The 15,593-nt window shown below is 39.0% G+C and overlaps 1 protein-coding gene across 1 annotated transcript in view; it reads left to right on the top strand.

Annotated features, from left to right (window-relative positions):
• Window positions 1-15,593, top strand: part of LOC109855282 (receptor-type guanylate cyclase Gyc76C-like) — a 32,286-nt gene that overhangs the window by 4,390 nt on the left and 12,303 nt on the right. The window contains exon 2 of the mRNA XM_020429364.1: window positions 1,488-1,685. Coding sequence (XP_020284953.1) covers window positions 1,488-1,685 — 198 coding nt within the window. The remainder of the gene's footprint in view (window positions 1-1,487; window positions 1,686-15,593) is intronic.

Here is a 15,593-nt window from a genome sequence, read left to right as displayed (position 1 = left end):
AACAACGAGTTTCTTATTTGTTTTTTTTTTCTCTCGAATGCCGCGCACGTTCGCGTACACTTCACGCATATCTATTCGATGGCTCTGGATTATTTATTTTCATTACGTAAAGCATTTCACACAAACACACACACGTACACAGAGAGAAAATACGCATGTACTTGCACACGTAATATATAATATTATTGATCTTCTTGTAATTAACGATACAAAGATATTGTTAAAATCTTGAACGAAACAACACAATGTATCTTAAGTTCGCGTGTTCTTTTAGCGCGTTTAAGCAAAACTAATTAACGCAACTACGTGCGTGTGCGAAAAGAAAGGCGTTCGATAAGATATATTGCTCCCGTGAGTTAATCAGATACATTCTTTTGAGGAAAGCACAGCTCTTGCGCCGCGCTCCGCGAAGTTCCGTTAACATTAATCGCTAACTTTCATACGCCGTCATATGTATCGCGACCTGGGCTGTCCGCCGCGCGCACATACGGCATACCTGAAATATATTTATTCTTGCGCTGACTGTGTGGGAATAGCTTGATACACAATCGGGGTCTGGCCTCTAAATGCTGGTGCACAATACAAAGCGGCGAAACGGCGGCGGCGGCGGGACGCCCGCAAAAGGATTTATTGCACGTGCGAACTTTTCCAACAAGCACGCCGCTGACAGTTATAATTTCAGCATCGCATAGCCAAGCATGTAAATTGGCGAAGTAAACTCCGCTCGGAAAAGTATTGTTTGCTGGAATTCAAGATTTGCATAACAACCGAGCGAATAATGCAAAACGCGAACCGGATATGCCGGGTGAGTTGTGGAATGCTCATTAAGAAATAAAACGGGACACTAATACCGAGTAAATGCATCGAGTTTAGCTGTTGCGGCGAACACGTGTGCATCACGGATCCATACTCTCGCGCATTTATTGTGGCGCGGACCGATAAACTTCGCCATAGAGAAGCGATAAACTTTAAATCGATCGCCATGCTATCGCAAACAACAGGATTCTTATTGTGCCGTAAAGAAAATGACTTTATTACAAACCGTAGAATTAATGTGATTTTGTACAAGTGTGTGTATTGATGTGTGTCTCTCTTTTTTCTATACGTAACATAAAAATTTAATTAATAACATAAAAATTTAATTTATTAATAACATAAAAATTTTATGAAAATATATTTTATAAATATTATATGTACAATATAAACCTCCTCTGTGATGTATAATTACACGTAAATAGTCTGAGTATATGCTAATTATTTAATTTAATCGAAATTAAATTAAAATCGCAGACAATTTAAAAACAATTGACTTTCGTTTAACGTTAATAAGACCAATGTGTAATTAATGCAAATATACAAGTTAATTAATTAAGAATCTATTTTTATCGCAGAAGAGAGCAATTCCGAAAAAAATTCTCTCTTCATATTTTAATCGCGCATTTATTTTCACGCTTTAAAATTAATTGTGCGCGATGGATCCATTTCAGATCAACAACAGTTCGACCATTCTGCCAAACGTAAAGCTGCTGATGCGATGGAGCGACACGAGGGGAGAGACTGTCGAAGCTACTAAAGCCATGATCGACATGATCTGCGACGGGGTTGTGGCCTTCTTTGGACCAGAAGGTTCCTGCTACGTCGAGGCCATAGTAGCTCAGTCTCGCAACATACCTATGATTAGTTATGTAAGTAAACAACAACTATTTTTTACCAGTTTTTTTGAATGTTTTTTTTTTTTTGCTTTTTGAGTGTTATTCCTCGCTATGACTCTCTGTTAAAGTTAATAACAAAGAGGTTCTCGCGATTATTTAAGTATTTCCTTTGCGCGGCGTCTCTTGACGTATAATAATAGTTTCGGAATAAGTTTCAACAGAAGTAGTTTAAAAAACGCGAGAAAAAGAGAAAGAAGGAGAGAGCAATTTTAGAACTCTTTCTCCGGTTTTAATTGCGCCAAAGAGAAAATCGTGCGGCAACTCGTAAGTTAAAGACGTTATTATCGAGCAAGTACAGACCTGTTGTGGACGAACGCAAAGCCATCGGTGATTTCGTGAGAGCTTCACGAACAGAGAAATCGGTTGAAAACGGTTCTCGGCGGCAGCGTGAGAACGAACTGCGGGGTTGTAGGGCACTGACAAGACAAGGCGAAGGCAAAGTCGAAAGAGACGCGAGAGAACGGTGGTGCTTAACGAAGGTGGAGGAGGCGGCGGAGGTGCGCTCGACAAATTGAACACCCGCGGCGTGACAATATAATTACGGGTCCGTGTGCACCGTGTGTGGGGCGTGCGTGCGCATGTACGTGCGTGCGTGTTACAATATATGCGGTGCAACGTATCACAGCGGAACACGCAACGCGGTCCCGATTCGCGCGCTGCGCGTGATTTGATACGCTGCCGCGAAAGAAGCGTGTCATCAACTCTTTCCGTTTTGAGATGATCTTTAATTCGCAAAATTACACTCGTAACAGAGAGAGAGAGAGAGAGAGAGAGAGAGACTACGTTACTACGAAAAAAAATAAATAGAGGAAGTGAGAAGGTGTCGAGGAACTTTTCACTAATCTGAAATGAGAAATAAATGAAATGCCAACTATGACAAAAAAAAAAAACATTTTACTTCGAGAAGTTACGCGCATTGGAAAACGTTTCTTTGTGCTGGTGATCTTCATATTGAACTTATGTAACTTTAATTGCGACTAGATTTAATCTATAGAACTGCCGGAAACTTATGTACAAGTTAAGAATAGCAGCTTATAATAATCGTGCAATCGACCGACGAGCACGTATCTTGAAACTCGCAGACTTGTTAAAAAAAAAAAAAAAAAAAATGTATTAATATTAATTAGATTGTTCCGTAAACTGTTTATTTTCTCAGAAATCTGATTGCACAACAATGTTTAGAGGAAACTTTTTAAAAATCTCGCGGCTTAGTCATCATTGGCATTGGAAATGCTATTAAAAATCCGTTAATCGTGAAAAAGAACGTATTGCGCATGAGAGTGCAATGAGATTGTTTCAACGTGATTGTGACAACACGGAATACGTTTATTCTCACAGAACTTTCATACATTTGTAATAATATATTCGTTAACCGCGCGCGATAGTCGGAGACACACGAAAGATAAACGAGTTTATCGTGCGTTTGTAATGCGGCTTCCCAAACCCACTATACAAGCGCACTCTACAGCAACTATTTTGAGTGTTGCAATCGTGGATTTATACAAACAAAATAAATGAAAATTAATAAACCGTTATTCGTGCGTTTTTTTTTTAAAAGAAAAAGAATTTGCGTGCGCAAGCCGGAAAGTCGAGAAACTAGACACGTTAGAGGTACGTACGTCTCTTCAGCAATGCGCGACAACGTTCGCCGCAAAGTCACGAATCCAGCTACTTAACAACATTCCGGTAATACCAATCGTGTAGTCGCACCACCTGCAGTTTCTTTACGCACGCACGAACGTACACACACACGCTCACGCTCATGCCACATACTCCGTACGTACGCGCGTACAACTTGGTGATTTTACTTTTGACCGCTGCCGCGCTTCTAAGTTTCGCGTTTCCTCTTTACTTTCTTGCCGCGCCGCCGATTAAAGTTAGCGGCGTTCTTAAGCGTAAATCTGTGCAAAATAATCTCGCGTTTCCACCGAGACGGATTGGCACGACCAGTTGAGCACGCGCACGCTTTGTCAAGCGATTTGCGTGTGTGTTGCGACACAAGCTTTCAATTTACACGCTGTGCAAATTGAAAGTGACATTTCAAATATCGTATGTCCGTTATCGTTACCGGACAGTATCAAATACAGACATCTTGAATACATATTGAGAGAATATTTACGACACTGCTAAAAACGCATTAATCTTTATTACGAATTAATATTGTTTGCAAGCGTTTTAACACGCGTTTACAGATTTAAAAAATTGTGCGACAAAGGTCCTAAAATTCTCTCTCATCTTCTCGATGTTGATGCATTTACATTTAGAAATTTAAACACGTATTTTTCAATATTTGTTTTTAATTTTTGCAAAAAAAAAAAAAAAAATACGAAACTTTGATCGTATCAAGTACGTCGAATTTGCTGCGCGTGTACTTGTTTTTTTTCGTCGAATATAATTTTCAATTTACCGACACTTAATCGCGTAATCGGCGTGAGATCACGTCGAGAATCAACGTCGTCGGATGACATCGTTCGCGACATTTTATGTTTTCGTGAAAGTCGTCCCGATGTCAGAGGTCCCTCTCGTGAAATAAAGCGGCCCGACGATCGCGGAAAAGTCCCAGCGGTTATATATCGTTATATGGAAAGTTTTACGAGGCTCGATCGCCGCCTTCATCGGGACAATCCGTCGATATATAAATCTTTTTCGCGATTAAGTCGAAGCCACCGGTTGGCCGATGGAATTACGACACACACACACACACGCGCGGGAGGACGTTCCGACGATACTTGCGGCTTTTAAGAGACGCCCGACTTGAAAGATATTTTCTGACCGAATATACGGGAAAGTGGCACTCGAACGTCGAGAAAGACCTCCAAACTAATTTATGTTAATTTACGAGAGAAAAAGAGAAATGTGTAAAAAAAGACACACGCAAGCGATGGGTGAGGAAAAACAGGATTGAAAAGATATCGCGCGGACGTGTTGCAGTTCGAGGTTGTTATTTTAGTTCCACTTTTAACTCATTGTTAATAAATTGGAAATTAATGAAATAAAACTTGTGTACGAGCGCACGAGTCATGCGCAATAAATGTTCGATATCGTCGATTCGGTAACTATAATAGAAACAATCGAATTAAACGAAGAACTATAGAAGATCCTTCTCGTAAAACGCGAGGAACAACAGGCAGACATACACAATAAGCGTGTATCGTCATCTAGTTTTCGCGGCAAAAATCATTACGCGAATAATTACGCGAGCAAATTAATGCCGGGGGCAATTATCTCGTTGAAAGAGGTAACAAGCAAAGAGATGTCAAAACAAACAAGCTTAGATAAATCGCGTCGCGTACTGTGTTGCTTTGAATGAAACATTAAATTGTGCGAACTGCTTGAAATTTAACGCGTTCGCATTAATTTGCCAATCGATTGACGAAACTGTACATTATCAAACTTTTGCGAAAAGTATTATATTCGGATTCGTGACGCAAGGATATCGAAAGTGTTCGAGTCTTTCAGGTGATTTCAATCCGGTTGTGTGCGCGATCATCCTTGCGTTCAAGTCTATTTAGGTCTGTTGGATTACCGTAGGTGGACGGCGACTTGAATACCTACCTATGCAGCAGCGCAGATTTCTTGCAACAAGGCGGTGTGAAGTACCGTGATTACAGCAGAAACTTTTGTCGTATCAACCCTACTCGTGTACGTTCAAGAATACACATATATATGTTCTTGAACATATGACGCCGCATGCAACCACCTGTTGATTCTACTCGCACGCGAGGCAATGACGATTTACAAATCGGAAGACCGTTCTCGGACGTAACTTCCAATGTCACGGCATTTCACTCGCGTTATTGCGCAACATTTCAACACGAGTGAAAAACTACACAAAACGCGCGCGCGCGCGCGCGTCTATATTAAATAACAAAAGAAATACTCGATAAATTATTAATTCGCAATATTTCTCTTCCTCTTAAAACGAGTCTCATTTAAATATTTCGGGGAATCATGACGTGTGAAGCAAATATTGGCAAGTTAGTGAGCGTTGGTTTGTTTTTCATAAGTAACGATGTAATAATTTCTTTTCACTATTGTGTGTGCTTGGCGCAAAATGCAATACAAAAGAAAAATAATTAAAAAAAAAAAAAAAAGAGAAATATTAGAGAATATAATACTGAAACTCTCTCGGATTTGTAAGAAGAAAATCTCGTGTTTCTCTAAACGGACATCATGAGGAAACACGATGTCAAGAAGCCGCGTTACAACGGCGGCCCTTGGTAACCGGGACGGCGGCGCGATCGACTCACGACGGGAAAGAAGCCACATATTATTGTATCGACGGCGCATTTGCATGAAAACTGCTGATTCCCCTGACCTTCGCGATCTATTTATAGCGCGGTCTGTGTGATGCACTCGTGCGGACGCTTACCTGGTGCGCACGAGTCGCGCGCTCGCTGCGCGATCGGCCGATGTCAGCCGACCTACGACGTTACACAGTCTGGTACGGTCGGGCTTTTTCTCCTATGACCACAGCAGTCTCCTTTCTCGCAGCAGTCGTTAAATCTTTTTAATTATGCGGCTTAAACTGCCGCGCTGGGATGCTGCCGGAAATACAGTTGGAACGACCCGCACGAGACTTCTCGGTTCCGGCAGCTAATCTCTTTTCTTTCCTTTCTAACTTTCGTCGCACAGGTATCAGAACTTTGGACCGCACTTTTAGTGCTTCTGACAATTTCTTTTATTCAAAGGTGTACATTATAGTAAATAAATAAATATTAGAGAGATTGAGAGAGAGAGAAAGAAAAAAAGAAAAAAAGAGTTGATAACTTTATCAAATTTTGCGGAATTTAAAACTTTCAGGTCAAAGAAGAGACAACTTCAATTGTTTAACAATTGAAATTTTTTAATTTAAAAAAAGAAAAAAGAAACATGTAAATATAAACGCACACAAATAAATACGCACGTCTATATGTACAATTCTTCCCAAGAGAGAGAGAGAGAGAGAGAGAGATTAAAACGCTAAACGCGTTCTTTTATTCCTAAATCAGGCTAAAATATTTAACGATCTTTTACAGAACGGTCACAAAGTGCATTTTTTTGTTATCAGCGAACAGACTTGCGACTATATCAACGTCGGAGTACGCGCGTGAGGAACCTTAAGCGCCACTTAAAATCAACCGATGTTGGCACAACATCTGTTCTAGCGCGACCGCTTTAGCGATCGTTAAATCTTCTTAATCACTCGTCTCATTTAATAACCTCCGGACGACGATTCTTCGTCATTCGTCACCGGTTCATTAACTTCTTCTCTTCCCGACGAGTTGTTCTCGCGATTCTGTTGCTTCATCTTCTAAACCGATCGTGCGTTTGTACAACAGAATGGATTTTTAAATGATGACTTCGGGGAAAAAACGTATGCGAGGTTCTTGTTTTTTTTTTTTTTTTAATTGTTTAGCATGTTTTTGAGTGTACTTGAAATTTGACATATACACGCATTTTTATGTGTGCGTATGTAATACGCGTTATACAAACGTAACGTGCGTACTATTTTTGTCTTCGAGTAAAATATCGAAATGAAATCGTTTAAAATAATTGCAGCGCAGGTCGATCAATTATACACTTATATTTTTCTGAACATCTCGAGTTACACACATTAAGCATCTTTCGACAGTATCTTTCACATTGAAACGAGTACTATCTTTAGCAACCGAGACAGACGAACGAGCGAAGCATGAGAATACCGGTTTCGCGGGAACCAATAGGATTCGCGCTCGTCGTATTATTAGCATTTAAATATATTTAACGTAAAGAGAAAGAGAGAGAGAGAGAGAGAGAGAGAGAGAGAGAGAGAGAGAGAGAGAAGGAGAGAGGAAGATGTAAAAAAAAAAAAATCATCGTCAGCGACATTAGTCGTGTTCCGACTTCGCTCGCTGCCTCACGTTGATATGCTGGTTGATAAACGTGTTGGCTATTTAATTGACTTGCACATTTTGCGTACCTGTAATAATTTCATGTTACGGAACATCGTGCGAAAGAAAATTGCCGCGCCAACAATCGACACTGTCGCCAGATGGGAAACCGGTCGCGATTACACCGAGCGAGAGACGAGATAATTTCTTTCTTATCCTTTTACACGTCGTCTGTCGTCGTCCCTATTTTGTATTTAGAGATCTTATTGCTCCTCAATGGATCTTGATACATCTATAACACGACGAACAGAGTATATCACATATAAGGTCTATAGTATACAAATACAAGCTATTTCTGTTCACTTCCTCTTAACGACAAACGCTCTAAATAAAATTCTCTCTGGATTATTTACAGCTCTTTTCCGCGTCCGTATTTTTGATTCTGTAAAAGTAAAAGAAAAACAAGAGACGAAAAAGATTTGTAGTAAAAAAATGCAATGGTATAACAACAAATGAGTTTGAAACGGTATAACTTGGAAATAGCATAAATTGTACATAATTTTTTAAATGATGATAGATATGAACAGCTCCAAAGATTTTTTAATATCAGCAAATGGACGTGATTATTGGCTGTTTGAAGCAAACACGGATGTTGATGTGTATTTAAGATTTAGTTTATTGTGACAAAGTCATATAACGTTTTCGACCTTTGGTTTATAATAATTTTTTAATTTTTTAAATCAAGTTTACATATTTACAAAAAATTATTGTAATTTTTGTTTTTATTTTTCGCAATATCAAATAATTGATGTGAATTATTTTCTCTCTCTGCTGCTTAATAATATTAATATATTTATACAAATTGTAACGTAAAAGAAAACGTTGAGATGGCTGTTAACATTGTGTGTAATACTCTGTACACACACGTACACAAAATATCTCTCTCTTATTTTTGTGTAAGGTGGCGACCTTAAAACGTTTCTCGTGATTATCTCAGAACTGATAGCGATTCCAAAAGCGAACGAGAGAAATCGTATCGCTGTACTAGTAAATGTGTACAAGTTTTACCGAATTACTTTTTTAACATGTGACACGTGTAAAAGAATATTTTTAACTATGTTTTATGAAAAAATAAATAAATAAATAAATAACATTAGTTAACATATTACACGTGTATCTTTTAATAGTGCGCACGCAATTGAAAACAATAGAATAACAATTTCCCCAACACGTTTGTAAATTTCCTCGAAGAATTCGCAAATTACCGGTCAATATCGTGCCTCATACGCCACCACGACAAGGAATCCATTCATTACAAGCGGAAAACTAGCCGTGCTTTCGCGCGCACAAATGCGCTATTTTTAGAACAGAGCGCAGTGGAAGAATGTGCATGTGTGAGCGAGCGAATGAGCGAGCGCGCGGCGCGTGAGAATACTGGTTTCTCGCGGACTCTCGCCCGCGTTTGCTTCATCATCACCGCGCGCTGTCGCTGGCGCGCGTGTATATTTGTATTGTGTGTAGGAAAAGAAAAAAAAAAAGGATGAGCGCGTGTGCGTAAAACCTAATATTGCACAAACAGGATCAATTAATATTTATGCAGACCGCGCGAGCGAGCGTCGTCGTCGTCGTCGTCGACGTCGACCGCCGCCATATCGAGACTTAAAAAAAATCAACCGGAGCAAACAAACGGTTACGAGCGAACCTGTTAGATAAATACGTCATCGGTCGATTTCGTTCTACTAGACTGCGCTGCGCTTCGACGAACACATCCACTAAAATACGTTTCCCGTCCTGAATCTCTTTTATACCGTACACCGTCTATTTTTGCACTCGTTCCGGGTTATTTATAACCGGCCCTCGTGACTTGTATGTTGTTTTCGTGTATAAATGTTTTATTTTTTTTTAATTTCTCCCGAAGAACGCGTGTACACGCGTCGGGTATATTTTTGCCAAAACTGATATCAAAAATTCTCAAAACAAATGCACGTAAAGTCATGTGAAATGCTTGCGCGATCTGTGACGTAAATAAACACCGATCTGCATTTACGCAGAGAGTTACGATAGTGCAAGGTATTATTTAATGTTTTCATTGTTTTTGCAATATTACGAGATAAGACAATTAAAAGTATCTTTATAAAGAGCGTTGTTGAGTTCAAAAATTCTCTCACGATTGCTGCAATTTGGACTGTTTGATATGAAAAAGCTAACAATCAATGTAACATATTTATCAATGCAAATGTAGTCGCAATGAAACAAGAAAAAGCCGCGTTGGCGACGTCTACGATCGGCTGTGCGCGCTACTTTCCGCACTCGAGTTGTCTTTGAGTTTCAGAAGTTAATGCTATTCACATTCCCGGTCGTGTTTTACTCGGATATTGCCCGATGCAACATACATTGAATGTTCTTTTTGTTTTGTTTTGTTTTCTTTAATATTTTTTTGCGCGAGAAATTATCGTTCACATAGTGACAGAGCGACGCGATTAATGGTACACAATCACAGATAAATATGAAATATTACGGTCTGCAATAACATTTAAGTTTCTCAAACATTAATGAGAATCTCTCGTAATTTCTCAAAACCGTTAGCATTCAACTATACTTAGTTGTTTCAATGTTTTCACAAAAAAAAGCGTCTTTAAATACCAGTCTCTTTGAATGTTTTAAATATATCAGTCAATTTTCAGTTAAAATACTTTTGAGAAAAATAAAAAGGTTTATCTGAAAATTGAATGAATTGTAACAACTCTGTTGTCTCTGAGAAATTTTTCTCACACAAAGTCATGATTTGTTATGTCATCTTTTGAATAAAACAACATCCGGTGATTGTTTTGTCAAAAACAAAAACATCACACACGTAATAAAAGGAATATTTGTTTATATTGTAGAAAACAACAACATTCTTTGTTATTCTACATACGTATATAAATCAATATTAGTCGTTTCCACACTCCACAAGAGAGGTTTGACTTCTCGGCTGAAGTCACAGTGGGCGTCGCCTTAAGTGACAACGACGCGGCCGGTTTCAGGCTAAAATACACTCACTTAACCCTTAATTGGTTGACACCAATTATGAACCCAACAAACGCACGCGTATTCATTTGGTCAACAAGAATGTATGGTTTGCCGACGACGTTTTCTCATTTCACGACGTGCATGACATCTCTCGTTGTCAGATAAACGAATATTCTGAAGAGATGGTTTCATCGTATGGAGAAAAACTACACACGTATACATATTTATGCAATAGATACAATTATATATAAATGCGCGTATGATAATTGTTTACACGTGTGTAACTATTTTATATTGTTTTCTAAACTATTTATGTTTCTCATCTGAAGATAAAAATCACAATTATCACACGTGGATCTTTTCAACGCAAAAAGTGTTCTAGTTGGAAACAAGTCGAGCTGATCTCGCGCTGATAAAACGCAAAGAATCAGCTAATACACGTGAATAAAAATGCATAATGCGATATATGTCGTAACGGCCGTCTGATTCATCAACGCGCGCCTTTTTTTTTTTTTTTTTTTTTTTTGCGATCGGTAGTTTTATTGTGGCGTGGCTTGTAATGAATAGCCCCGCGCGCGCGCGCGGTATTCACAAAGCAAATGTGTCGCTGTTTCTCTCTGGTCTCTATAAAGAAAATAAAACCGGCGCAAGGCTAAACTACATTTCTCGTTGATTGCATCGTTTCCGCATTCACGATAATGAGATTAGTTCAGTTTGTCACATTTCTCGTCAAGAGTGAAACACCTCACGAGCTTTTATAAACGGGGAAATCATTCAATCAACACACACACACGCGCGCGCGCGCGCGCTGAACTTTATCGCTGATTTTCACCACGGTGACGCGCATTCTGTCATTTAAACATTCTCTTATTGTACAAAACAAATATACATAATTAGTCCTTCACGGACGTCTCAAAAATGAGCTACGAGTCGGACAGATTTGGGTCTGCGAGACCCATGCGACTTTATCGAATGTTTCCGCGAAAAGTCTATATTTTTTCAGTTGTTTGAATCGAAAGTTTCAACAATTCTACATCGATAAAAAAAAAACTGATTTTTACTAGAAACGCCGAAATGCAATTTTTGAATGGGTCTAAGAGACCTATGTCTGTCCGTGAAGTATTAAACATATAATGTGTCATATAGCGTATTTGTCTCGTTACACGTACTGTAAATGCATACATGGTTAGGTTACATACTGTAAAATGTACATGACGTTTTTCAAAGCAAACACGAGAGCGAAAAACTGACGATTTACGCACAGTTTAATTTCGCGCGACAATCTTGATTAGTAAATTGCGCTCGCGCGTCAGTTTTGATGAAATCTTCGGACGCGCGACTCGAGATGGCTTTTCTAACTTGCGGCGCGAAGTATGCGCGATTTTAAACTGAGACACAGCTCGCTCGCAGTCGCTTTAATTTATCGTCAGCCATCGCTGCGTTGACATCTAATGCTAAAATCGCGGTTCTAAATATAAATTATATAGTAAATATTTCAAGCACCGCTAGAGATATTCTTGCGAAGCGCCGCGAATAATTTATTGACATCGGAGTCGCATCGCGCTAAACTTGTAACAGCGTTTTTTTAATCTGTTATGATCTGTTACGTGTTACAAAAAAACTGTCTAGACGGAAAAGTGAGTGTAAGAACGTTTGCGTAAATGTAAAAACGTTTGCACAATTTACGTAGGTCGTTCCACAGAGAAGACGAAGAAAAACAATCTCGCCTGCACTTCGATCTCACAAAAATTTCAAAAATGTTTTTGAATATACAAATGGTGTTTTTTTTTTTAGCGCAAAGAGGCTCGATTTCAATATACTGCAGTTTTAATTATACATTCCTCCGACGTATCAGCAAATAATTTTTTTGCCTACATTTTTGTGTCTGTTCTTTGTCGGCGAAAACGTGAGAGATTTTAATACTTAAAAAACCTGTGGAAAACGTTATTTTTAGACTTAAAGAGCGCGCATTGTGGTGTTTTTGTGTCAACATCAGATTTTACGAGTTGAGTTGCTATCTGTGCAAAAGTTGATTTTGCCTTGAATCATCAAACCGCACATTATGTAAATTCGTTCGTTTTTATATACACATATAAAGCACACAATGAAAAGTGATTAGATCAATATCAGATTCCACGTTAATATTTGTTTTAAGACTCAGGTAAGCGCTTTTATCTTTCCGAAAAAGTGACCATAGGGATTCAAGTGCTGCAACTTTTGTATTAATGATAAAATCAATGAGATGATAACACACACGTGCGGAAACTTCATTTATTTTAAATATGTACATACGTGATATAGATCAACTTCAATTTAATTTTAATTTTAATTTATTTTAAATATATACAACATGTATGTTATTTCAAATATATACGTATCTATATATTTTTTTGTTAAAAAAACATGTTTGTTTTTTTACTTGATTCGTTTAAAACCGCGCAACATTGCTACAAAGCCAAAAAAAAAAATGGCAAACTCGCCGCCAAAGTGATAAACAGGAAAAGTCCTTAAAAGAAATTCGCTCTTTTCTTTTTTTTGTCTGTAATATATCTGTCTTCGCGTTATGTGTTCGGCACTAAAAGCCAACCTTCGGATTTCGAGCTGGACTCGTGTAATACGAACATCACGTCCAATGTCAACCTGAAACACGAGAAAAAGACACCTAAGCGTCGCGTATGAGCTTCCTCTCGGGGCGATCGTGGTGAATCGAAAACTGCGCCCAAAACGCGCACGTTTTTGCGGATTGGAAAAAATTTTTGCAACAATCAAGCGAGAGAATATTACAACGCGAAATCGTGACACAAAAAATTGCCGTTGCCGCGCACGTTCGTCGTCGTCGTCATCGTCGTCTTCGCCGTCGTCGTCGTCGTCGTCGTCATCGTCATCGTCGTCATCGTCGTCGTCGTCGTTGTCGCCGTCGTCGCCGTCGTCGTCGTCTCGCTGTTGTATATCCAAGGATACCGACGCGGCGCTATACACGACGGCTCACTAACTGCATGTGTTTATCGCCAGCTATATTTAGCTCGGCTATTGCTTCGCCGAGAGCGCGACAGACCGAACGAACGAACGAACGAACGGAATGAACGAGCCGCCGGTCGCGGTGGCGGCAGTTCGCCAGCATCAGCTTCAGCAGCCAGCTCAAGCCAACTTGCAACATTACGGCCGCGTTCCCATGGCGTATATTCCGTCTTGTACTATCTCATACCATGAGATATCCTGTGTGTATACCATTCGTATAAGTACGGTCGTTCTCGCCATCTCCACACGGGCCCTATGGACACCGTCGGATCGTGCGGCGATCACGAGATGCATCACGACGGCGATGCATCCATCGCGAGCTTGGTGTACCATCCACTATTCTTGCTGTTGAAGAACAGCTTCAGTAATGTAAAAGCGTGGCGTTTTATACATTTCGATGTATTCGAAGCGAAGTCTTTCAAGTATAATTTTATATACAGACACACACGTACACGTAAAAATGGAAGTTTGTGTTGTAAATTTTTTTTTATTCAGAATAAAAGTTTCGTTGTGTTTTTATCTCACGTTTTCCTCTCCCCTTGACGTTTATATACTGAGCATCCTTTTAAGAGAACTAATTTTAGAATTTTATATATAAATGAATAGTTAATAAAAACTTGGACTTTTGTGTTTAACTCGATGCGCGTTGACAAAAAAGACTTTTCGAAAGAAACATTATAATTTTACGAATTACATTCGCTCAGAGACTTTTTTTTTGAGGAATATATTTTATATGAGTTTAAGTCTGTTTTTGCTCGGTCAGTGAAAATTATATTCAATTTTGGTCTGTGCAAAAAATCGACGCGATTTAAATTGAATGTAATTTCTAAAATAAACTTGCAAAAAGCATTTAATTACGATAAAAAACCACACGCGATTCTCGAATCGTTAACGAATCGAATGTTCGAAGAGGTAGTTAAGATGCTGAGAAATGCTAATTTTCTTTTTTTTACTACGCCAATGCCGCACGTGTCTGCATATTGATATGATATAAACTCCGGAACATTTTTTCTTCTTGTGTTATTGAATGAATTTTTTTTATCAAAGCAGACGCGAAATTTTTATTTCGGCACCGAACAAAAAATCAGCTGATGCGTTCGAAATATGAAAATGCGAACCGATCGGATACGTTGCACCTGCTGAGATCGGGAGAATCGCCGAACGAATTTCCCATTGCAGAAAAAAAATAAAATGAAACACGCGACACAGAAACTTTCTAGAATCCACTTTCTTCGGAAGCGGCCGTGTGTGGCGAAATTGTGTGTGAATCGAATCTTCTCGTATCTCCGAAAGTCACGTTCATATGTATTTATACGTGACTTTATATACCTCACGGGGCCGCAGGATATCGGTCATCGCGAGTAGTTGCGGGCACCTAATTTTTCATTCGTCGTCCCGCATTAAAATTCGCGCGCGACCGACGGATTTGTGTTTCATTTCAAGGCAACTACGTCGCGCGCGCGCGAGCGTACACGCGCGCAACAACTATCGCGCTATTTGTCCGCCGCGGCTATAAATAGACACGCTGTTGATTTACGAATAAATAGAGACAACGGCCGATTGATGTGTGCGTTCATGTGTTACTCTCTTTGTATAGGACACACACATTTGTATATTTAATTTATTTTTTAATTTCGAGTTAACTTCTACCGGCTCGCAAATGAGAGTCACACATTAGATGTGCATTTATCCGACAAAAATGATTCTTTTATCAAGCTATTTATAAGATTTACATATATATATATATATATTTATAATTAAAAAAAATATATATATATATACAGTAGTAGAAAATATATTAGAATATATTAGATCAAGTTGTAAGGATAAGATGTACGCGCGAGTCATCTGTGAGATATGTTATCAGCAATTCCAGCTATAGCGTCTGACTGTGTCTCTTCCGATTGCAACACGTGGTTCAGTTCCCGATACGAGTTGGTTTATTACAGCGCCTGGTCTATGTATAGACGCATCTATCGATAAATATAGACGTGGTGTA

This window comes from Pseudomyrmex gracilis, unplaced genomic scaffold (genome assembly GCF_002006095.1).
Source record: "Pseudomyrmex gracilis isolate BER0280 unplaced genomic scaffold, ASM200609v1 scaffold_86, whole genome shotgun sequence".
In the NCBI taxonomy this organism is placed as follows: domain Eukaryota; kingdom Metazoa; phylum Arthropoda; class Insecta; order Hymenoptera; family Formicidae; genus Pseudomyrmex; species Pseudomyrmex gracilis.
This window is presented reverse-complemented; position numbering and strand designations above follow the sequence as displayed.